Source organism: Citrus sinensis, chromosome 2, assembly GCF_022201045.2.
Source record: "Citrus sinensis cultivar Valencia sweet orange chromosome 2, DVS_A1.0, whole genome shotgun sequence".
In the NCBI taxonomy this organism is placed as follows: Eukaryota; Viridiplantae; Streptophyta; class Magnoliopsida; order Sapindales; family Rutaceae; genus Citrus; species Citrus sinensis.
Window position 1 is genome coordinate 13,169,043 of NC_068557.1, and position 26,132 is coordinate 13,195,174.

A 26,132-nucleotide genomic window follows, 5' to 3' on the forward strand; every position below is an offset into this window, starting at 1 on the left:
TATTGAATCCTTTTAATATAGATAAAGATCACCCATTGAGTACCCAATGGTGTGCAGTATTTGATCCTAAAAACAGTCTTTTTTATCTTAAAGAGGATGATGAAAAAGCACTTGATCTTGAAGTAACATATTTGAATGTCGCTGGTCCTTTGACGTATTTAGCCTAATGTATAGACCTAACATTTTCAGTAAACCTATTAGCTAAGTTTTTTGTTGAACCAACTAGATGATACTAGAATGGCATCAAGCACATTTTCCATTATCCTTATGTGACTATTGATTTGAGTTTACTTTATTCTAATGAAATAACAAAAAAATCGAGTCTTGTTGCAAATACAAGTTATTTATTTGATCCTTATAAAGCTTGTTCACAAACAGAATTTGTTTTTTACTTATAATGGTACAATAACTTAATGGAAATATGAGAAATAGACTGTTGTCACTTTATCCTCGAACCATTTTGAAATTCTCAGGCTACATGAAGCAAGTCATGAATGTGTATGGTTTTTGTGATACATCATTCATCACATTAAAAAACCTTGTAAATTATATTCAAATACGAAAATCTCGACAGTAATATATGAGATAATACTACTTGCATTACTCAACTCATACTAAAGAAGACAGAATAAAGCATATTCCACCGAAATTCTTCTACACTCATGAGTTCCAACAAGATAAAAATATTGATATCAAACAGATACATTCCAAAACATAATTTTGTATACACATTCACTAAAGCTCTATCCATATAAACATTTGAGAAAATAGTATATGACATTGCATATGTCGTTTGAACATATTATCAAGTTGATCAAGGGAGTACCCATTAGTGGGAGCACAATCTTACAAAAAAAGTACTTCTATGACTAGACTAGATACATGTGCATTGTCCTCTTTTTTCCCTTTACATAGATTTTCCCATTGGATTTTTATTGACAAAAGTTTTTAACCAATGCTACTTTGCGATTTATCAAATTCTATTTCTTTTACTTGGGTTTTATCCCATAGACTTTTTCCCTAGTAATAGTCATGTACAACTATTATTAAGTGGTGGATATCAAAAGCGAAGTATTGTGAATTTATTTGTCTATCCCCCAGTTCATTATTGGTACATAAGTTCTGAATTCCATAAGTTATGTGTCCTGAGTTCTAAATTCTAGGAATTCAGAATTCCAATGATCAGTTGAGAATTTAAATGTTCGGTTACATTTTCCAATAAACAAGAGGTATCGGTTGTAATCATTCATAATTCATTTAAAATTCATTCGAGAGTACATTGAATGAAAACTAAAGTTCTTTCTCTTTCTATATTTCTGTCTACTTTTCTTTTCTTTGAATATTAAAATACTTCCACATGGATTCATACAAAACCAGCCATGTAAATTATTTTGGCCCTAAAAAAATTAAAAGACATCGACTCAGACCACGACAGCACACTCATATTGGCCTATGCACATTTTCTGATTTTGTCAAGATTCTTAATTTGACGATATGCAGAACAAATCAACAATCTGAACTCTGAAGGAATTAACTGAATGGAAGTGCAAATCTTTTGGAAAAAAAAAAGTCAGCTCAGCTCTATCCACAAGAAATGTCGTCGGTCCATGGTTGTGGCATCTTATAGTGCCATCATGGTCTTTGCAGCAGCCTCACGCTTTATCTCTGCAGCTTTGCCAGTGCCTCGGAAATACATGTAGATTTGCTGCAAATTTGGTCGAAAGGAAACATTAAGGTTCAGGAGACTGAAGTACTGAAAATACAGTTGTTGAAACAACAGAGTTCCATCATAAACCTGAATAACCCAGATACTGATCAGTGACTCAATAGCGAAGAATCCGAAACCAATGAAATAGAATATCTGCAATTACGAGTTGACACTTGTTGAGCCTCTAAAAAGTGGTTGTCAATATCAAATCAGCAACACTCAAATCAAATACAAACTTGTCATAACTTTGTAGCACTTGCAGTGAGTTTAGTATCAACATCAAAGAAAAGGCAAAGAATCAACATTAACAAACTTACTGCAACGAAAGCATTATCGGTCAGAACATCTATTGCAGGCAAAATACCTCTGTCCACAGAATTAGACAATACAAAAAGTTAGCTGCAGAAATAAAAGAAAATGAACCACAACCAAATAAATGTCCTACAAGATTATTCAGCAGGAAATATTAGTTATTTTCCACAACAATAAAGAAGAGACGGTAAAAATAAGTGTAAACAAGCCAGCTATGACAGATGACACACTTCTGTTCATGTTAAATCAAAGAACATAAAAGTTCTGCTAAAAAATACTAGGGAAAGATATTACAGTAAATCATAGATAATCTGAAGTCTGAACTTCATGCAAAACTTGAAATGCCTTCCTTTTGACCGCCATTACATTTTTCCACAAACAAAAGGAAGAGAACAATAAACTCCTGCTATGTTGCAAACAAGCAAAAGAATCAAAGATAACTTACGTAAGAGATTTCCCCTTAAAAATAATTGGAGGAGCGACAGAAGCAAAAACACAAAATCCAATGTGGATCTGCATTCATGAAAAATAGGGAACTAAATCAATTTATTTTCTAATATAATTAAAAAAAATATCTATAATAAGAATATTTATAAGTTTACCGTGTAAAACAAGAAAAACCACCCGAACTTCAGAGCACTATCAGTCCTGTACTTGGAATAAAGTTATATAACATACAAAATATATTAAGGTTAAGATAAAATATGGGAATACACTCATTGCAGTAGAAAGACAATTATTTTCATTTTGTAAGGTCAAGACAAAAGAAAATTGGACCCCTTGCCGTCTGGTCAGAGTTATTAACTATTACTATGTGCAACTTAAATTTTCCTCCAAAGTTCTGGCATTTCAAATTCATTGCAAACTTTACTCATACAGTTAGTCCAAATTTACATACTTCTACAAGATAATGCCTAGGACATCACATATCCATCAGTATTTACAATAGTAAAATATAATTTTGAACAGTTATGCCTGAAATCAACAAAACTAAGATCCTGATCTTCACAATTCCTAACTCCGGTCAAACTATACCAAACATACAAATCTAAAAAACTAAGAACCACGAAATGCATAAATTTAAGTAGTGATCATTTTCTAGTGTAATTCTCAAATCCCATTATTGAGCGGCAGATAACACAAATCAGGTGAACTCTGAAATAAACAAATGCAGTACCTCATAGCACGATAAACAGGGCGATACCACAACACATAGGCTCCAGGAACCCCGGTAATGCAGTAAATGAGTGCAAGAAACCAAATTACCGGATCTACAACAGAACAAAAGTTACAGAGTTGATGAAACATGATGACAAAGAAAGTACAACTTTATGGCCAATCATAAGGTGAAATTTAGAATCAACCTCCTCCTTTCATCCAGTTGACAGTAACTGCGACAAAATTCCACACAAGACATGCAGCCAAACCTACACAATGTCACGTAATTTAAGAACATTTCAGTAAAGATCATATAGACTAATTTCCAGCGAAAGATTTCTCTGCACAGACAAAAAATAAAAAATAAAAAAAGAATTATTTAGACAATCCAATCAAAATGAACTTTCTACTAACCATTGAAGCTACAACATCTATCTTATTAACAGAAGATCTCATAAGAGGCACATTATACTTTGCATAAGCACATAAAAGAGGCCCAGGTGAAGTTATCTCTTTATGCTATCAGGACAATTCTTTAACAGATTTAAAGATGTTTACATTCTTCTCAAGTTAATCTCTGATACAGCATGATGAATTACAAACTGCATATATTTTCTAAGTTATTCTAGAGTTAGTTATGCCGCATCTTCTTCTTTACAAGGAAAATATATATTGTTCTGGAAAAATCAATTGTAACAGGAATACTCATTCTAGTCTACAGTTGTCAAAATTTTATGCACATATCTATCTCTTGGTGATTCATTTGGGAATCAATAGAAAAACCTGAATATGGAGCTAGTCATGTTTAATTGACAGACCGACCAACCATGCCTGTGTAATTTACATAGCCGGTAATATGGTTTAAAGTAGAAGATAAAAATATATGCCTTGACACAGAAATGATCAACATTCAGACAAATCAGGTTGGGCAAGTACAATGCTAAAGAGCTTGTAACAAGAAAATCTACTACAAGAAATTTAAAAAAGAACATTTGAAAGGTGCGTACAGATTTGAAATTTATATATTGAGCCTTCCAGAATATGGACTTGAAGAAAACATACCCAGCCATGTTGTGAATGCAATATACAGCATCTTCTGTAGATGAATTGGTATTTCATTTGTGATGTCATGGTGGATAATTGGTAAAAATGGTGGCCAATTTTTTTCTTCCATTAGAACTCCAGCTGCCAAAACCAAAAAGAACAACATAGGTAATCTACAATCTCATTCTTCATCTATATAAATTTATATACATGCTAATTGCATATACCTCGAGCTATTGCTTCTTCACGTCGTTTTAGTTCCTGCAGCACATAGAGAAACTTAGTATATGAGGTTTTCTATTACTTCAAAAACAATAATATAAAGTGTGCAAAGACAACATTTAGTATCTCACAGATATAAGGTTCACAATCTTATAGCATCCACTACAAATCAGATGAAAGCAAAAGGGAATACATTTAGACAAATAATTATGAAGACTGAAAGATGGTTGAAAAAAATGAACCATAGGTCAATAAATGTTTCAAAAATCAATTTCAACACTGCATTTTTTCTGACATGCGGAAAAGAAGTCCATGAGTAGCTGAATATTAGTCCTTGGCCACAGACAATTATGATTAACAAGCTCTTCAATAACTCCTAAAGAAAAGATATGCGGTAGATGATAAAATCACTGGCCAACTAATCTTGTTAATTAGTATGGAACATAAAATAAATAAGCCAGCCAATCCAAAACAGTATGAGGAATCACCTGTTCCCTCCTTTTCAAATCGGCCTCTCTTGCTTTGAGTTCCTTCTCCTTTGCTTGCAAATCCTGGAATTAAAAAGAAATATAACCCCTCACCCCGAGGAAAAAAAAAATTGCTCAAATACTGCATATATAGAGCAAGGCAATTCAACATCATGAATGTGCACAGATACCTGTGCAGAATCTAGGGGAATATCAATTGTTGCACCACGGTCATATGGTTCTGGAGGCAGAGGTGCTAGCCTTGAGTTTGCGGGGGGAACACTCTGGAAAGTTAATGTAAATGTAAATCAGGAAAGAAAGAAAATATAAAAGCGCCCATGTACAATCAATATATCAAATGCAAGCCCTAGATACACAAGAAACATTCAAAAGTGTCAAGACAGAAACGTATGTAGCTTTGCAAGAACACCCATCCATAAAGAGTTCATAGAAGAAGATGACCTAAACAATTGAGGGGAAAAGATAAGAATCACAATCAGTTCAGTGGATTTTTCAATAGTTTTGATTACCACTATGCTTAAGCAGGCTACCTACAAAAAGTTACAGACCAATCTTAAACGCTCATGTGAGCTAAATCTGGTAAATCTCTCATAGATCTGGCATTAATTTCTTTTTTCAGCATTTTTAGCATAAGCTTGTTTTCAGTGTTGCCATTCTATAGATCCCTGTTTATTGGTTGTATATTTATTTTACCTTCAACACCTATGCTTAACAAAAGGGCATTCAGCAGAACGATAATATTTAGGAATACCAACGAAAAATCTCATGGTTGAGGTGTAAACATTATAACTTAACAAGACTTCTCGCTCAACGCCAAGGAAATGGATGTGGAGAGCACATGACCAGGAAAGTTGACAGGATCATTCTGGAATTAGTTAGCTACTCCTCCCATGTTTACCTCCAGTAATCCGATGGCAACAACAACTGCAACAGGCAACAAACCCTTCACTCAGCTAAAAATAGCTAGCCATTACTGGTGATGTCACCACCATTTTCGAATCATCACAATAGCCATATCAGAAAACCTAGTACCAGTTTTCACAGTTATTGTCAACCCCATCACATAACCAACAAAGCTACACATTCACAAAAACACATCATTACCTCCACTATTAGTCACCACTAAACAACTTCTTTGACTATACGGCGGACTAGAATCAGTAACTAAAGCTAATTCACTAACTCAGGCTATATGTTGCCAAATGTTTGACATTTCTGGAATGAAACGCTGCACTCCGAAGGAGAAAACAGCCAGGAGAGTTCGAAAAGGAAGCAATCTTACTGTCATATAAAAGGCACCACCACCATAATTTGATCGCCCTTGTCCTGTCCTAACTGCTGTGTCCTGACATTAATAAACTGTAAACATACAAGCTATTTGTAATAAAATCAAAAACTTGAAAAGGAATTATAAATATTGTTACTGAATAGTTACATATCTTTCATGCAATTTGTTCATGAACCAAAAATTAGTCTCTTGTACTTAATATACAAATGAAAACGGCACGCACACTACGTTAATTGTAATTCTAAAAGACAAAAACCAAATCTCAAGATTTGAAATCCTCTATTCAAATATTTCACTCTGATTTCCGCGATTTTATTATTCGCGAAATCACGCGTAATGAAAACAATTCAAATCAAACACGTGAAATAGATCTAACAATTCAGACAAGCAATCAAAACATTCAAAACAAAACAGGAAAAAAAAAAGAAAAGAAAAGAAAATCCTGCAAAGCGCAATCACAACAAAAGAAATTTAAATTTCATTAAGTGGAGTATAAATGTATAAGGCTTACGGAGAAAGGATTGACGTCGTCGTCGTAACCGCTGTCGTTGTAAGGACTCATGAGAGCAAACCAGAGGATCCAAAACTGAAGAAATATGCGATTTGGATCTGAATGTGGTTTAAGGAAGAGCAATGTGGTTGAGAATGATTCGAACAGAGGTTTGATTCGGATGGATGGGTTTCTCGTGGCTGTTTGTTTCGTAGGAAAATGGAACAAAAACGAAAACCAAAAAAGGGAATAGTGTTCGCGCGTGATAAAGGGAACGGTAACAGATTATTCGAATGAAATGACATTTCAGGACAGATTCTAGGCTATTTTTAAACGTCCTCATTTTTTTTAATATATTTTACTTTGTTTCTCACTATTCATGAATCAACAAGAATAACTGAATAAGGAAGAATAAAATATTGGTGTTGAGGACATCCTCTCACTTTCACGACGATACTATAATGCCATAATGCCTCTCTTTCAAAGCGAAGTTTACAAGAAGATAGCTATCGTCTTTTTTCTTTTTTTTTTTTTTTTTTTTGCAAAAAGAAAAGTTGACAGGAGTGAAAATAAAAAGTTAAAAAAAAATTCTCCTACACCTTTCTAAAGAAAATCTTAGTACAAATTAATCAATAAATACATTAGAAGAAATCATGCAGAGATTTGCCTGCAACTCGATCTATCAAGATTAAAGTCTAATTCACAAATCTGCTCCCAAAGAATAGAAGAAAATATGTACCCACACACAATATAGGAGGACACTTAATTTTCAAATTCGATCTATCATAGTCGAAATATAATTTAAAAAATTCATTCTCACAAAATAAGAGAAAATATATTATTACATGCACACTAGAAGATTTAAACTTTCAAATTCAGGAAAGAGGTAAGTAGATATTCACCGCTCAACCAAAGAATCGTTTGCCTCATATGAATCTCAGTAAAATATATTAAGTGTAGAAAGTTTTGAATACCAATTGTTTCCGGACATCCAAATACATGTTGTCCAAATGTTTTTACTCAGTTAACATAAGCCAAATCTTACGAAATCAGTCCAAATTCTTGTTAGGAAAATATGCTCTTTAAAAGCATATGTGTTTATTTAATTGTAATAAATATTTTTTCTGATTAATAAAATTAATGAGGTATTTTATTCAAATATCTTAATTGCATTAATATTTTTATTAAAGTCCATTTAATCATATTATATGTATTTATGTGATCACTATGTGGATTCACAGAAGACATAAATACAAGTCATCTTATGATTAAATAAATTTTGTTCGCAGTTGATAAATAAAGTTGGGCACTTTATTTAGGTATAGACTGTAATAAATTCATTGAATGATTTGTTTTAATCATGTATGAATTTATTGATGTAGTACGACTACATTGAACAGGATCACATATGAGATTTAATTAACTTTGTAATAACTGTCAGACTTATTAAATCTCATAGGCATTGATTTTACTGTAATCTTAATCTTGAGTTAATTATGATTTCATGATTGTAATTGTTATTTCATTTGAGTTACCAATGGGCATGACACATACTTGTAGTCTAGATTACTTGGTATCTTGGTGGGAGCATTTATGAGTATTGGAATTATAGATTAACAATATAGAATTTGTACAACACATCTCTTGATGGGTTTTCGGCACTTGATCATAAAATTCTCTGGCCAGAGTGCGTCAACATATTTAGTATGTTGAAAATGATCATTAGAGAAAACCAGTAAGTATCAAGGAATAAGATGTTATTAAATTGATTGGACGGTTGAGATATCAATTTAATTAACGATATGGTACAAAGGATTGTGCAGTAAAGAAATCAATGTGGCTTGGGACGAATTATTATTCGAGCATACAATTATGGAAGTCAGTTTCAATCTTTTAGTGGAGTAGATTTGGAATTAAATAATTGGGCTAGTTTAATTACAGGCCTAATTATTGTAGCCACTATTGTATGTTCCCAAATGATCCCCGGGTTAGCTCATTTAATTGACTGCACCACTACTGGACTAATAAGTAAGATGACTAGCTATTTGGGTCAAAAGCCTAAATATATCATTTAGTGGGAGGCTCCATTTAATTAGTTTTTGTGTAAGGGGCCTTATGTTATTTTACAAGGTGGGTCCCCTATTGAAAAAGCAAACAACGTGGGTTTTATTTTTTGATTATTTGGAGCCCAGGGTTTTCACTAAAGGGTGATATAAAATGCTTATTTTCTTTAAAGAAAAGAGAGAAGCCACTTTTACAGATCAGAGAAAAAGATTTTTCTCTTTATTGTTGAAAGAAAAATTTTCTCGTGCTAGTTGCTTTGGTAGTGATAAAGGCGCCCACACGTCAAGTGCAGATCGAACCTGAGTCATAACCTGGAAGATCATTAGTGACAATTCGTAATCTAACAAGCGTGGTGGTGATGGATCGTGATCTAACAGGAGTGGTGGTGGCGGATCGTGATCTAGGAGCCTAAATCATTTCAGCAGAAAAAGCCAACTCGGATTTTCAAGGTACGATTTCTAGATTACAAATTCTTATATATTATATGAGAGCGATCTTCAAAAGGTTTTATAAAAATTTTAAAAACCTAATTTTTCCCCAACAATTCCAAACTCACTTTCTCTTATGACGAAGAAAATTTGATCACCCCTTCTCTAGTAATTGGCAGTCATCCCAACTTTAGTAACTGACATTCTTGTGAAGGACATCTAATATCGTGTAGCAAGTCGCTTCGATATTATATCTATAAAATTATCAATAATTCACCTTAAATTTATTTTATTGTCAAAAATACTATTAAAAAAATTAAATTTATTCAGTTTTTCATCTTAAATTTACTATTTGTATCAACAATCCATCAAAATACTAATTATTACAATTAACATTGTTATACTGTTTTTGGTTACAAGAAAGGAGAAAGGAGAGGAGAGGAGAGAGAAAGAGAAGAGTGGGAATTCAATTTCTCTTGTTCAGTTTGGCATGGAATAACTAGAGGAAAGGAATTGAATTTTATTGTCAACAATATTATAAAAAAATTTATTTTATTCAGTTTTTCATCTTAAATTTACTATTTGTATCAACAATCCATCAAAATATTAATTATTACAGTTAACATTGTTATACTGTTTTTGGTTACAATAAAGGAGTAAGGAGAGGAGAGGAGAGAGAAAGAGAAGAGTGGGAATTCAATTTCTCTTGTTCAGTTTGGCATGGAATAACTAGAGGAAAGGAATTGAATTTTTTTTTACTTGGACAAATTTATCCTTTGGTGTTAAATTTTCAAAATTTATTTGTAAATATAATTAAAAAAATTAAACTATAAATTAATTTAATCAATAAAATAAATAATACAATTTCAAATTTCATAAATTACACAACAATAAATGTAACGTCAAATTTTTATATAAATTAAAAAATGAAATGCCTAAAAATTAAAATTAATTAATAAAATATAAAGTATGAATTCGTAAAATATAAAGCATGAATTACAAATTATTGATATAATATTAGCTATATCTTTATTTAGTAATTATTAAAAATAATCTAATTAATACTTTCTTGTATAAGATTTTGGGATAGTTTTAATCAAAATTGTACAACTTCAAGGGAGAGCCCTAATAAATCTCAAAGTCATTTGAAAAAGCTGCTGCATTTGACTAAAAAAAACGATGATAAATCATAAATGATAATAATTTTATTTTAAAGTTGATGTTTTTTTAAAAATCAAGTAAATAAATTAAGCAAATGGTGGCACGCATTAAAGAGTTGAAAGTATATCTCAGGTTTGCCGCTTCTATCTAGTCTGTACGTTCGCAATCCCACGATTTTTAAGGTAATGTTTACTTTTTGGATTGGAGTGGAAATCCTGAGAAGTGGAAATCTTAGAATTAGGAGTGTGGAGTGGGAGTAGGTTGTTTACACTTGAATGGAAGCATAAAATGAAGATCAGAATCCAATTTATGTGTTTACTTTGTCTTGGATTTGGAGTAAATAGTTTCAAATTACAATTTTATCCTTATTTAAAGAAGTATAGTTTTTAATTACAAAGTTAATAAAAAATATATTTAATGAATAAATATTTATTTTATTATATTTGTAAATTTATAATAATTATTAATATTCTTAATTATGTACATCACAATTTTTATTAATTTTAATTTTAATTATATAAATTAAAAATTATTGATAAGGGCAATATAAATGAAACATTTTTACTATTAACATAGTGCAAAATTAATATTTTCTTAGAATAAACTATTTATTAGTATTAATTGTTAATATTAAATAAATATAATAATATTATATTTTCAAATAAAGATGGTATATAGTAATATTATTAATTCTCTATTAATATAATATTATTATTTTTAAGTAATTTAAACTTAGAATCAAGCCAAATTATAATATTATTATTTCAATATTTATTAAATTTAATTATAGTAAATTTAATAAAAGGAGGGTAAATATAAAATGAAATTTTATTTTATTTTATTTAAGTATAATTATATTAAATTTATTATTATATAAAATAATAATATAATATTATTTAGTACAAAATTAATATTTTATTAGAATAAACTATTCATTATTATTAATTATTAATATTAAATAAATATAGTACTATTATTTTAAAAATAAATATGATAATATTATATTTTGAAATGAAGATAACATATAGTAATATTTATTAATTCTCTATTAATATAATAATATTATTTTTAAGTAATTTTAACATAGAATCAATGCAAATTATTATTTAGTTAAATATAATAATATTATTCAAATAAATATAATATTATTTATTTTATTTTATTAAATATTAAATATTAAATTAAATGATAAAAATAGTAGAAAATGGAGAGGTGGGAGTGGATTCCCACTCACCACTCCAAAAATTGGTAGGGCCCATGGAATGGGATTCTCAATCCTTCCTCAAATTATTGAAGTAAACACTAAAATGGGAGGAATCTACACTCCTCCCTCCCACTCCAGAAAGTAAACACAGCCGTAACAATGAAAAATCATGTGATTTAAATGAGCGGAAATATAATTCCTGGCTCATCACTTAAGAAATAAAATTCCCCAGGTTGCAATAATTTCGATTTCACCAAAATTTGAATTATGGCTCACTGCCACCAATCGAACAAAGAAAAAAATTCAAAGAATTTGATTCTCTCCTCTCTTTCCTTCTCTCCTGCCAACCGTAACACCACGCTATAAACATATTTAACAAAATTTAAGTAAAATAATCATTTTATTCTTGAATTCAAAAAATAATTATCAGTTATCTATTTTTAATTTACTCTTTTATAAAAAAATACTGCAAAATTTAAATTTGATATCAACCATCCATTAAAACATCAACATTATTAAAATATTCAACAGAATCTAAATTAAAATAACTATTTTACCCTTGAAGTCAAGGACATTTTTTACTTTGCACCATAAATAATAAAATAATAAAATAAAATATCTACACCTAGCAAACCCTTTGCTTCAAAACATAATGTACCAATGATTTTTATCCTTAACCACAATTTGTATCGAACCCATCGCATCAAACCAAAAACAAAATAAAATACATCTCACTATCTTCTTCTTTATCTTCTCTCTATGAATTTTTAGGACTCATAAAATCATAAATCCTCAACATAGAATTTATGTCAAATCCTTAACCACCAACATCCTTCATCATTAAATACTTCCACCATTTTCAATAGTTGAAAATATATGCATTGGGTTTAATTGGATGTTAGATTGATTGGGTGTTTGTGAATTAGGGTTCAGAGTAATTTTTGGATTAAATTTGGTTATCTAAATTTGTGAAGATAAACTAAGAAGATAAGTTAGATATTTTTTTTTAATTAAGGAAGAAATTATAGTGTTAAGTGTATTTAATTGAATATTGGTTATAAAAAATAATTTTTTAATATTTTAAAACAATTATTTATTTTTTATGTAGCATGTTAAATGTTTCATTTACTCTTGTGACAACATCAATTATAAACGGCAACTACATTTTGGTGAATGGTTAATATAAATTGAAAACTTAAGGTGAAAAATTGAACAAATTCAAGCTTCTGTAATATTTTTTATGACAAAGTAAACTCAAGGAGCACGATTGATAATCTTCCAATATTTAACATGTTTAAATACTTAAATTATCCTTTTAACACCATTATTATGAAGAAAAATTAATGTTTTAATAGGTGATTGAATCAAATTGTGAACTTAAGGTGAACATTTTAATAAATTCAAGCTTTTATCGTAGTTTTGATTAGGTTGGCAAAACTCCAGAATCATGTTTGAGATTCGAGATTCCGTCCTAAATGATATGGGATTGGGTTCACATTCTATGTCCCGATTTATTATTTGGGTATGGATTCAAGACCTAAATTTACCCTCATTTACTTTTAAGAAAGGAATTCGGGATGTTTGAAAATCTTGATTGGAATCTTGAATGCCGTGACTGTAACTTAGGCTTACAAAAAGCATATGACAAGTTGGTTTAATGAAGCACATATATCAAATGTGTCGATGATAACAATATAACAAGTCGATTTAATAAAGCAAATAGATCTGACTTATCGGTCATATATATATATGATATGTCATTTATGATAGAATCTTACATCATATAGCAATAAACTCACATCATATGAGACGTTTGGGATCCTAATTAGGAATCGAGATTTTAATTAGGACAAGATCAAAACACACATTTTGTCCCAATTTATTGTTTGGGGTCGGATTCTGGATGGACTTTCCTCCCAATCCATAATTAGGATGAGATCGAGATTGGCCAATCTCAGTCGTGACATTTGTCAATCCTAATTTTGATAATAAAGTAAACTTAAGATGAATGATTAATAATTTCCATGTATATAATAACGACAGTCCAATTATTATTTGTTTTGAGATGTGTATTTATTAAACTCACTTATTTTTCTTTATGATTATTTATTTTTCTTTATGATTGCTTATTTTTCTTTATGATTATTACCTTTAAAAATAAAAATAGGAAACGCTACTTCTCTACTTTGAAATAATTATTGCTTAAATTTTTTCCTTTTTTTTTTTTGGTTCAAAATTTGAATAAATATATTAACATCTTTTTATTTTAATATATTAACATTTTTTTATATATATATAGAGGCAAGTTCAAGAGGTAGTTTTTAAACGCAAGCTTATACACAATTTTTTAACAATTAAATCATACTTATTTTGATGACTTAAATTGAGTGGGACATATCTTATAATATTCTTTTTTTCATTTATATTACTAGATATCTCCTTTCTTTCAATTTCTTCTGTTGTCTTTAAACTCTTTACTAGTTTTCTTTGCCCCTCTGTTGTCTTATCTTTTCTAAATTTTATGTCTTAAGGGAAAGTTTGACATGCAGAATAAAATTGGATATATGATAGGATGTGATTGGATTGTATTACAGGGGTGTTTAGAATCTAATATGATCTAGTCAATCAATTTGATCCGCAAAAATCTTATATGCAAAAATTTAATCTGTGAATTGATAGATTGGATTAAATTAAAAATTTAAAAATCCGCAGTCTGTAGATTAGAAATGGATTTATTTATGTAAATCCACAAAAATCAACGAATCTATAAAAAAAATAAAAAATATTTATTTAATTAAAAAAATAAAACATTTAAATATGGCATTACTACTTACTAAAAAATAAATAAATAAATAAATAGTTACATTAGCACCAAATGATACGTGATATCTTACTCAATAATATTATAAAATAAAAATAATAAAATAAACAAATATAGCTTTCTAAATAATAAAAATGCTAAAACAAAATAAATAACCCTACGCCAATCAAAGCATTTTAGCACATAATACCAAACCTCTATCCCGTTGCATGCACAGAGCCATCATCATTTCACCTTGCCACTTAAGGTAATTAAGCTTAATTTCTTACTTTCTTTTCAAACTTTTCAATCTTGTCATATATCGATCTAGACAAATGAGATTTTTTTTTTCTTCGCTATATTACATTTTGAAACTGTAATTGTACTAGTATAGCTTTATTTAAACAATTAATTTTGAATTTAACAAGTAGTAAAATTATTTTTATATTAGATTTTTTATTTAATTAGCTTGTGAATTGGACAGAGCTAAAAATTTTTAATTAGCAAAATGGTGGATTCAATATGAATTGGGTCAAACACACATTCGATCCGCAAATGCATGGATCGACTTTGAATTGAATTTACCAATCTATGGATTGGATTTAATTGAAAATTTATAATCTGTAAAATCATAAATCAAATAAGGATTAATATCCAATCTATAAAATCTTATCTGCGAACACCCTTATGTATTGTATTTAGTAATGTCTCATGCTTGGTATAATAGGAGTTTTTATTAAATTCTATATATCATTTTTTATTAAATTAATTAAAAATAAATAAAATCTAACTAAATATTTAGATATTAGTTTAAATTTTAATATAAATTATATAAAAATTATTTTAGCGATAATATAATTGTATATATATAAATTTAAAACAATGTTATAATTTAATGTTAAAAAAACAAGTTGCATTACTCATATAATACATAAATAAAAATAATTATAGTAGATAAGTATTCAATTTAAATTAAGTGGTTTGGGATAACATACTAGCTTTGAAAAAAAAATAATCCCAAAGGTCTCTCTAAGATACGTTTTTGTCACTATTGAGGATTTTGTGGTGAGCCCATACTTGCTCATCCAATTTAACTTTTTAGCACCAAACATAAAATTAGTAGTATTTGTACCAAAATAATTCAATTCTATGAAATTTAACAGAAACCAAACGTGCCCTAAAAGTTGAAAAAAAAAAAAAAGTGGTTTTACAAGTTCTTGATAAAAGAAAAAAGAAGAGGAAAATCATATCTGGAAAATGATACGCTGATATTTTGATGAATTCTCTCTAATGTGATTGTTCTTCACATAGAATTTTTGATTGATTAGAGCAACAGACCAAGACAGAAGTTCAATGTTGGTCCAATAAAGAATGAGTTCCAAAGACAGTAACCCCATCAAGCATATCCAGCTTTTAACCTTCTCTCTAAGAAAGTTATGAATCTCCATGGAGTTATACGGTTAGGCAACGGAGGGAATAATGGGTGATTATATAAGATTTTGATTTGAAGAAACAACATAGATTTTTATTTCGAAGTTCAAGATTGATTAATTGTAGCACCAAAATATTTTAGTGATGGAGGAATACAATGCAAGACAACAGGTGAGAGAATTTTTTGAGTTATGTGGGGTCCATTAATTTTGCTTGTAAAAATTAATAGTTATTACATTTCAACCAATCTCTTTATCTCTTTATGTTGCATTAATTTATAAATATTTGTTTATACAAAATTATTTATAACTCTTATCATTCTTGTTAAAGAAATATAATATAATAACTAACAAAAACATTTATATATAAACTTATATCTAAAATCATGTCCCTTAAACTTGTCCCATCTAATACATAAAAATTATCACTAAAATTAAGATGGTCTTAGGCCGACTGTGTTTATTTACATCAAAAGCTCGTTCTCATTACTTAGCCACCTACTCAACTACAAGACACTCTCATTGCTGCCTGCCTCGAAGACATCCAACATTAAGGAAACTCATAGAAGTGAAAAATCTCAAGTATCCTTATCATGAGACATGATTGTCATTACAAATGAGAACTTGAATTTCAAAAGAGTGGGAAAATGCTCCTAGAACATAGCGGGTTTTCCCCACCTCCGAAGCTTTGCCCCTTTCAACTCATCATATGGCTATGCTTAATGCTTATGAAACCATCTAGAATAACTACTAACTAGTGAATTCCAACAACTTGTTTAATCGATACAAATTGTAACCGCGATCAATCTTTCCTCAAATTCAAAATAAAGTAAATAAACCACATGAACCACTCCGTCTCAATTGTTACTCTAGAAATTTGATTATTCAAACAGAATCTAAATTCCTAGCATTCTGCATCGATTCATATGATTACATGCAGAATGAGAAAAGCATACATAAATATTGGGGGGCAGATATATCTTTTGTGAAAAGTGATGCACTTGAAATATTTCTCAACACACTTCAAAACTCTTTAAATGTCTCCTTTACCATTAACAAAATACACTCAACTTATTCATGCAACAGATTGAAAGCAACAAAAAAATGGGCAATGCAACCTCTCCTGCGGCAATTAACCAATTTTACTGTCAAACAAGTGCGTTTCATAACCAGATCCTACCAGGTTCTGAGGATAATGAAAAAAGGGTTTATAATACATCAAACATACATTACAATGTTTTATGATACACCACAAACAAATTTTATCAACAAGAATTGGTAACCAATAATAGTGATGAAACAATAGGGGTCAGTACATTTCAGAGTATAGTCTAATGGAAAACTGAATGAATAGTCATTGGCCTGAAAAATCTCACAGTTCACAGTCAAGGTTCATAAGGTTCTGCAGCGATTACCTCAGTCAGCTTAAGAGCGTGATGTGAACTGTTGGTGTGGTTAGCAAGGGGCATTTGTTGCGGCCTCGTTACAGGAGGTGTGCTTTTCTTGATTGTTAATAGGGCAAATCAAAATCTATGGACCGTCACCATTCACAAGCTGAAACCACTACATTTATTTCCTAATTTACATCAGTCCCCAAGTGATTCGTTGCTGCAGCGCTCCCGCCGTATCATGTCTACTAAATCCTGGACAACTTCAGACATTGGTGGCCTGAATTCAGGCTCAGACTGCAAAATACACTCAAAGGTTAGATGGACAAAAGACAAAAACACTGCTACACATATTTTATAACCTAATCATCGTCATCCTCTACAGAACTGTCAATTGTCTAAGATCATGAATTTAAACATATATCATTCAGTAAACCACGAAAGTAATCTGCTTACTCCTGTGATATTAAATTCACTGTAAGTTGGTCTTGTAATAATTTTAAGCATTTCAGGATCTGAATGTCCGTATATCCTAAAACATTTTTTTCTGTGTTTAAACAAACAATTACATCGTATATGCAAATGAACTGAATCGTTTTTGCCATGTCACAAGTAAAACATGTTGCAACTTAACACATTAAAGTAATAATCCTAATGACCATCATATAGAAGTCAAAAATGAAACACTCACCTGAACACAACGAGAAATAATGTCAGCAAAATGGGATAACGATTTAGCAGGATATTGTCCACTAAGGGAAGGATCAACCATCCTGGACAATGCATCAATGTCATGAAGCTGGGGAATCGCCCATCTTACAAGGAATTGCTCACCGCGATTTCTTGTTCTAGAAAGCATTTTTAAGAAGATAAAAACCATTAAAGTGAGAAATTTAAGACAGGATGTTCATATATTATTTAACTGACAAATTATGTCCATACAAGTAAATTAAATATGGTTTCACTTCTTTTACCTGTCATAGGACTTACGGCCTGTTAAGAGTTCTAGCATAACTACCCCAAAGCTGTAAACATCACTCTGACAAGTATAAATTCCTGACTCAAATTCTGGAGCTCCATAACCATAAGCTGTTAGCAGATGTCCTGACAACTGAAAGTAAAATTGTTTCAGACATGATAGAGCTGAAAGAGTGAAAAAAAAACTAGTGACCAGAGCAAAAAGTTGGGGTTAAAGCTTGTGTGAAATAATACAGAGTCCAGTAATGGGTATTGTTTTGGCAAGTCAAATTTGTACTTTCCATTGTAGCAAGACCCTGAAAATCTATCAAAACTTTACCACTTCTAGACAAGCAAACCACAAAACTAATCCATAAACATGTTAAAAGTAGTTAAGACATAGACAAGTTTTGAGAACCTTACTTTTAAACCAGTTAATGTAGGTAAGATATAAATACATTTTGCATGAAGTTGGTATTGTTGGCAGCATACAAATTATCCTAATTTATTTATTCACGCTGTTATAAATAATATTCAATAAGTTATATTAAAAAGTTATCAATATGCAGATACTTTTGGTTTAGATCTCTCAACTTGTTGGCAGCATTCCAATATGTCAGACATAAATCAATATGCTATTGACAATTATAAGGATATACATGTAACACTTGGTCCTGGTCCCTAACACTTGGTCATCATTTAAAAGAAAATATTATTATTCAAACTTATGAATTCAAGTCTGTTAATATTTTGCTCAGGTTCAAATCTATGAATCTAAAAGGAAAAGAAAATGTCAAAACCTAAGCTAGTACAAATCAGGAAAAGTTCAGAAATTTCTATGCATAACACCACCGGCCCTCATGATCGTAAGATTATGACTTACCTGACTAACTGAGCCTGATGATATTAGTGGGGCCAAACCACAATCAGAAACACTCACAGCAAGATCATCGTCAAGAAGAATATTGGCCGACTTAAAATTTCTGTGTACAATAGGTGGTTGACAAATCTCGTGCAAGTACCTTCTCATACAAAGTAATGAACAAGATCAGCCATCGAAAGACTGCATAGTTCATTTCAGAGCAAAAATAAAACAAGAAAACCAACCAAAACATGTTTTTATCTTACTGGCATTAACAGTTTAAAAGTATGATTCCTGAAATGTGTTGTATCTTAAGCACATTGACAGATTTGGGAACTCTACTTCCTAAAATATCAATCTTATCATCCGAGAACTGCAAAAATAGTTTTAAATATTTTGCATCATCCCACAATCCCTGATTTAATTCACGGAAATGGGTAATTTCAATTACTATCCCCATAAACATAAGCTAACACCAGTGGATTTCATTTTTATGCTTTCAAGTTTACACTACGAGGAATTGGAAGATAAGTCATTGCAGTCTAGATGGATGGTTCACCATAGCTATACCATTTGCTGAATTTATTGTATCCTTCTGACTCTTTTATGATTTTTCAAGATTTTTTTTCCTGGTATAAACCTCATGTATCGTGTCTTTCATCTTATCTTTTATACACTTTACCTATAAATTTTCACGAGAAAGGATATATATATATATACACACACACATACACGTATGTATAAGTGTACAAGTTTGAAACTTTTTTTGTTTGAAGTAAAAGTTTGAACCTTAAATAATAAAAGATTTGATTTTTTTTCTTGTTTATTTTCTAAATATATCTATCTCTATCATGTTCTAATATTTCTGACATGTAATAACCAAACCTAGCCACTTAAGCAAGGATAAAATTAAAAAAAAAAAAAAAGAAAACCTAGTCTGAATCAACCAGGAAGCTGATAAATCTTGAATCCCTGAATTAGAGAAGTTAGTTTGGGACTTTGGGGCAGAATATGCCCACTTGGAAGTTACTTGACTTACTCTAAGGCTCTAGCAGCTCCAAGTGCCATCCGAATGCGGGTGTTCCACGAAAGATTATTTTTTAATTCATCATCTGAGTGTAGCATATCCTGCAGAGTTCCGTTACTGCAATACTCATATATAAGAAGCCTTTGGCCATGCTCTGCACAGTAACCCTTGAGCTCGACTATATTAGCATGTCGAATTCGATCAATATTGTTCACCAGTTCAAGAAATTCATCATCCTTCTGCTGACTTGAAGCCCTCTTGTCCAGTTTCTTGACTGCTAGTAGCTGCAGAAGCATCCACAAAGATCACACATCAGAACTAAAATTCTATGCCCATAAGCATACAAAGACAGTTTAACAACAAAAGGTTCATCATGTGAGAGGAAATATGTATCTAGAATTTTAAAGTTGCATATACAAGCTCAATCACAATTTCCATTCAGAAATTAGTTGGAAGTGAGAGTAAACAGAGAAATTGAACAAATTCAAAGTTCTACACAGGAAAAGAAATGATCTGGGAACATACTAGTAATATCAGTCCAGCAATAGTAGATAGAAATAAAACTGATGAAAAAAAAAAACCAATGATCTAGCATACAGAGCAACAATTCAATGCCCAAGATGGGTTTCACTTAATCAATCACCAAAAGGAACTTGCTATAAACTAATGAATTTCCAATTAAAGAATTTATACCTTTCCATCAGGAAGCTGTGCCCTATAAACACTCCCCAGCATGCCAGCACCTATAAGGTTTTCTTGAGAAAAGCTGTTAGTATATTGTTGAAGGGATGCAATGGTGAAAGACCTTGCAGTTGTGAAAGGTTTTGCAGTTTTAGTGGAAGTCTTCACAGCAGTTCCTTCAGCGGGCACAATTGGCTTTACAATGACCTTCTCTACAACAGGTGGTGGAGGAGGGGGTGGAGGAGGAGGAGGTGGAGGTGGGGGAGGAGGAGGTGGTGGTGGCATCATCATCATATCTAGTGAACTCATGTCTATCTCATGATCATCCCGTCTAGGTATTGTGCTCATCCTTTGTTTATTTCTCTCTTGTTCATTCTGTGCATGTGGAATGGCTCCCATTCTTCTCATCTCTGATCGATGATCCTCCTTCGGCTTCACAGATGCATCTGTTGGAGCAGTTCAAAAGATCCAATCACAACCAATAAAAATGATTTCAAACCTGACAATGCAGCACATAACTCATATAAAAACTGAGTGACTAAAAGCAAGTTTTATTTGCCTTTCTCCATTTGATTGGTTGGAAGGGCCAAGGTCCCATTGTCCCTGGCTTCCTCTCTGTTGTTGCCTCTAAATGCACCAACTTGATGCCGCTTGAAAATTCTGTCCACTTCACCCCGTCTTTTGATACACCTCGGCATAAAAAGTAAAAACACCAATGCCAAAATTACAAATAACAGAACTCCTGCAATTGATATCCAAACAATTTTTTTAGTTGTCGAAGATTTTTTTTTTCCAGAATTTGAATCCTCTAAAGCAGTTGGTCCATCAGCCTGTTTTCCAGGTGTGTGTTGAGAAGGTGGTGTCCGAGAGACCGGTGATGACCCAGAGACAGGTCGTGGCCCAAAAAATGGTGGTGCAGGCGGTGGAGTTACCGAGGATGTAGGAGGTCTTGATGGAGCAACTGTTGAGTTAAATGGGTTTCCATCTTTTCTGCAGGTGTATCTCAATGTCAGAAACAAAACCATATACCACAAAGTAAAATCAAACATTTTCAAATACGCATTACAGATATCACATTTTCAAACTACAGGTAACACAGCATATACAAATTTTACACCCTCAAAGACTTAGTTACTGTTTCCAACCTGGATAGAGCATATATCAATGCTGCAGCATTGGAAAATAATTCACCATGTCAAACATTAATGTAACCAAATTACTAGCATAAATCGCAGTCTCACAAGGACATCAAAGTTCTCATTTGTCATATCACGTCATTTTTGTTGCCAAACAGCCAGTCATCATGTGATGTCTAGCGCCACTCTATAACTAAACCCATTATGGATTCTTTCTGCTTACATGTGCCAGTCTGAGCAGAATGATTTTATTTCCATGTGGTGTATCAGGACACATGCAGCCATTATCAACATTTTTGCCTATTCTTACCAGCTGCATGTCCTTTGAGAAATTTCTAATTTTAACTAAATGACAAAAACTCAGAGAATCCATGAATTTAGCAGTACGAAAGAAACCCCTGAAATAACCTATTTCCCCATTGGAAGTCACACTCAACAGCATAAATGCTCTCCACATATATAAACCATAAATTTGTGAATCTCACCTGAAATTTGGGATCTGCAGCATTTTCTCTGGTATTGGCCCAGAGAATAGGTTATTCTCTATATTCCTGTGAAAGAAAGAAAAAAGATAAGCCAAAAAAAAAATCCTACAAATTCCCAATACCATAGAATACGGTTATGCAGATTGTTAACCACTGTATAAACCGACAATTCAATCGTAAAAAATAGATGTGACAAGGTTAAGAAGTGTACAAATCTCTGAGAGGAAGATCTTGTAAGACATCAAGGGTCCCAGACAGCTGATTGTTCTGCAAATGTCTGTCAATCGAGAAGTTAGATTTATACATAAAGGTATAACAGGTGCACTAAAATAACCATGAAAAGAGAAAAAAACTCACAGTGTTGTCAGCTGCGACAAATTTTCCAGAGACGGAGGGAGTTCCCCACTCAAATTGTTACTAGATAAATCTCTGCACGAACATAAGTGAACCGATTAACCATCAATAAAAATATATATTTAAAAAACAATGTTGATTTAATTGAACCTACAGATTGATCAACCCTGTAAGGGACTGAAAGGCATCTGGTATTTCACCACTTAAAAGATTGTTGTTTAGAGACCTGAAAGGCATCAATCAACAGATACAGCTTAGGAATAATTCTACAAAAACTGAGAGCATTGCCTGCTAAGCATCAAAGCAATTGAAGTGAAGGAAAAAGATACATGTCTGTCAGTAGAGTCAAAGTTGCTAGAGAACTCGGGATGCTTCCAGAGAACTGATTATCTGAAAGAAAACTGACAGAAAGGTAAAGAATATTATAAGTTGCATAGAGGTGTGCAAAGCAGACATAAAACTAAGGCTGTTAATGCCTTGAAGAGATAGCATAGGCATTTTTCTTTTAAAGCACAGAAAAACTTACAAGTTCTGCATAGTAACAGGTAAAATGGATGGGATACTCCCCCCAATGTGATTGTTGCTTAAATCTCTGAAACAAAATAATGAAACAAGAGTCAGAGACAATATACACAACGAATGTAGCAATGGAAAATAATGCATATACATTAGACTATGACTTCAAACTCTAAACTCAAGCAACTTCTTGGCTTCCAGAAAAGGCCGACATATTTAATTTCCATTGCCTCTTTTTGTGGGCAACTACCCCATTATGTGCCTGTTGTACTCTTCACATTGAAATCTACTAAAATAAACAAACACTACACAATTTGTATGGCAGTAAAAGAATAAATGATTCATATAATCGTTTAGCAGAGACGGAAGTAACAACCGCTTACATTACTCTGATAGAAGAAAAGGCACCCAAGTTCTCACCGAGCTCTCCTCCTAAATTAGCGCCATTAAGAATTCTAAAGATCCAAAAAAGGAAACTATAAGAGGTAAATATTTAAATCATCAAGAAAAATCATATGCAAAAGAGTTAAAAGAAGGCATTTCCATACATAGCAATTATATCAGAAGCATTGCACTGAACACCTTGCCAACTTTCACCACATGGATCTCCCGCACTAGCAACCCACCCAGGAAGTACAGGGGAACCCAGTGCAGCATATAAGCTATTAATGGCCGCAACTAATTCAAGCAAACCAATGCAGCAAATTAGATTCCAAACTCAATGTAAACATAAGACAAACAGGCACACACAATTTGTCAGTGAGCACACAGATTACAGAGTAAAGAAAAGTAGTTAGCTAAAAGTAAAGCTTACCATCATTAGGATTGGTGACAGCACACGAAAATCCAGCTGCCCAGATCAGAACAAACCCCACGAAGAAGTTTGCATAGATCTTCCAATTCTTGCACTCAATATTAGATCTCTTGACTCCCATTGATCACAAAAACAAATGCCAACCGACAATTAATTCTTGTTCCACAACATTAAGCTGAATCTACACTCACCAATCTGAAACAAAAAAAAGAAATAAATCAGCAACAAGCACATTAATCATTGATCTACAATCTTTACACTACTCATCAAGCCCAACTACAAGCCAGATTTCAACACTAAAAATACCCAAAAAAAAAAAAACATAACCAGATTCTTAAGAAGTGAACGTACAAGGAAGCTGAAGAAGTAAGGACTTGAAAGAAAATGGCTAGTAGAATTGAAGAAAATGAAGCCAACAATAAGGGAGAAAAAGTGAGAAACTTTTGAAAAGTGGAGGGTGGGGGGATGAAAGTGTAAAATGAGCGAAACTTAAAGGCGAAGATTTAATGAATTTGAGGTACGTAAGCACATAATATTAACATCACATAGTATGATGATATTAATTTAACTTTAAAAGAAAAATGGAAGAAGAAGCAGCTGAAGCTGATGAGGATGAGCCGAGAGATGCGCCTCACACACAGTTGATGTTGAAAGAAAAAGAAGAGGAAAAGCTGAGAAATGTGAAAAGAAAGAAAAAGAGAGAGAGAAAGAGGTTCTCTGAAACAATGGAACTTTTTTTCTTTGTTTATTTATTTCTTTTGCTTTATTTAATTTGCCATTTTGTTTTTGTTTTTGTTTTTGTTTTTGTTCTGGGCTGCTTCTCTTCTCCTCTTCGCTCTTTCTACCAAGTAACAGTAAAAGTGTGCGTGCAAGTCATACATACATATCTCGATTCATTATCTCTTGTACTAGCGTTTTCTTTATGTTCTCCCCCACGCGCTTCCATCAGCGTTCCAAGTGTATAAAATTATAATTGGGTGATTGTATGAGTCCATATCCTTTTTTGTGTATTTTTTTAAAATTGTTCTCAATTGAGAACATGGCTAAACCCATTTGCAATTATTTTTAAGAGATTTAAAATTAATTTTAATATTTGATAATTTTAAAAAAATTGTTTCTAGTAAAATCATTTTATTCTACAATAAATTTTAACAATAAAAAAGGAATAATTTTTAGAATCTGATTTTGAGAATCAATTTTATACTTAGACTCCAGCTTATATAACTTTTTAAATATAGTTTATTTAAATAGAGTTTTTATTAATAGAGTTTTTACAAGTAGAGCTTTTACCTAAAAAAAATTTAGTTGTTTAGTTGTCGATGAGAACTTTTATTAAAAATTATAAAATTACTTTAATCGGTAAGTTTCTTAAAGTTAGGTTATGAAAAATATAAAATAAGATTGTTAAATAAGTAGATGATATTTAGATATTTTAACATTTAAAAAAAAATTTCAACCTCCACTGCCAAAAGTTCAATATTTGAGTTTTTTCTAATAGAAGCAAAATAATTTATTTAATCTTTAAATGCTCTACTAAAAAAATCAAACAACAACAAGAATTTTTATAAGAGTTTATGAAATTAAATAAACACTTATAACCATTAGATAAGCCATATCAAATAGACAATTAATACAATTCTATGTATATTATAAAAATCTAAAATTATCCTTTAATTAAGAAATAAAATCATTAACTTTAAAGAAATTATTATTATTACTAATTATACTAAGATAACAAAATATAAAAAATTTAATAATATAAAATATTGATTTTAGTTATAATAGTTTTATATACACAATAAAAAATATTTTATATGCATACTTATTAATGTATAAATGAATTTTATTTAGCATTATGTCAAATTCAGTCATCTATATTTCTACATTAGTTTAATAATGAAATTTACTAAATACGTACAACTTTTTTAAAATTTACAACGCTTTTAAAAATAAAATTTTCTGAATATTTAACTCATTATGTTCACAGTTGATTATTTTTAGAGCACAACTAATAATAATTATTATTTCAAAAGTTATAGCAGTACTAAACTAGCCCTTAATCTATTTGCATCACTTAAGTGGCTCGTCCCACTCTTTTAACTTTTAATGACCTTT

At 31.2% G+C, this 26,132-nt stretch overlaps 2 protein-coding genes across 3 annotated transcripts; both read right to left on the reverse strand.

Annotated features, from left to right (window-relative positions):
- Positions 1-1,241: 1,241 nt before the first annotated feature.
- On the reverse strand, positions 1,242-6,920 carry LOC102621745 (secretory carrier-associated membrane protein 1). Its single transcript, XM_015534356.3, has 13 exons — positions 6,732-6,920; positions 6,215-6,277; positions 5,103-5,195; positions 4,933-4,995; positions 4,450-4,483; positions 4,241-4,363; positions 3,385-3,447; positions 3,198-3,291; positions 2,623-2,668; positions 2,466-2,533; positions 2,026-2,074; positions 1,796-1,861; positions 1,242-1,705 (listed from the first exon to the last, which is right to left on the reverse strand). Exons 1-13 carry the CDS (start codon positions 6,780-6,782, stop codon positions 1,622-1,624), a joined length of 897 nt encoding a protein of 298 aa, XP_015389842.1. The 5' UTR covers positions 6,783-6,920; the 3' UTR covers positions 1,242-1,621.
- A 10,070-nt stretch (positions 6,921-16,990) lies between these two features.
- On the reverse strand, positions 16,991-24,856 carry LOC102612239 (protein STRUBBELIG-RECEPTOR FAMILY 3). Of its 2 annotated transcripts, XM_006491567.3 has the most exons (17): positions 24,369-24,856; positions 24,018-24,212; positions 23,752-23,881; positions 23,587-23,658; positions 23,214-23,279; positions 23,017-23,088; positions 22,842-22,913; positions 22,691-22,762; positions 22,545-22,610; positions 22,334-22,399; positions 21,272-21,702; positions 20,725-21,158; positions 20,044-20,315; positions 19,026-19,164; positions 18,160-18,296; positions 17,877-18,033; positions 16,991-17,482 (listed from the first exon to the last, which is right to left on the reverse strand). In XM_006491567.3, exons 2-17 carry the CDS (start codon positions 24,136-24,138, stop codon positions 17,384-17,386), a joined length of 2,406 nt encoding a protein of 801 aa, XP_006491630.1. In that variant the 5' UTR covers positions 24,139-24,212; positions 24,369-24,856; the 3' UTR covers positions 16,991-17,383. The 2 variants fall into 2 exon arrangements, with proteins under 2 accessions (XP_006491630.1, XP_015389846.1); XM_015534360.3 differs by lacking the exons at positions 23,752-23,881; positions 24,018-24,212; positions 24,369-24,856 and having other exon boundaries at positions 23,017-23,077.
- Positions 24,857-26,132: the final 1,276 nt, after the last annotated feature.

Coding starts and splice junctions, on each gene's coding strand:
- LOC102621745 (XM_015534356.3), bottom strand. CDS start 6,782: ATGAGTCCTTACAACGACAGCGGTTACGACGACGACGTCAATCCTTTC. Junction 5,196..6,214: donor GTGGTGCCTTTTATATGACA/GTAAGATTGCTT, acceptor TTAACTTTCCAG/AGTGTTCCCCCCGCAAACTC. Junction 2,669..3,197: donor CCTGTTTATCGTGCTATGAG/GTACTGCATTTG, acceptor TTCCAAGTACAG/GACTGATAGTGCTCTGAAGT.
- LOC102612239 (XM_006491567.3), bottom strand. CDS start 24,138: ATGGGAGTCAAGAGATCTAATATTGAGTGCAAGAATTGGAAGATCTAT. Junction 21,159..21,271: donor AACCAATCAAATGGAGAAAG/GCAAATAAAACT, acceptor CTGCTCCAACAG/ATGCATCTGTGAAGCCGAAG. Junction 18,034..18,159: donor GGCCGTAAGTCCTATGACAG/GTAAAAGAAGTG, acceptor AATGCTTTCTAG/AACAAGAAATCGCGGTGAGC.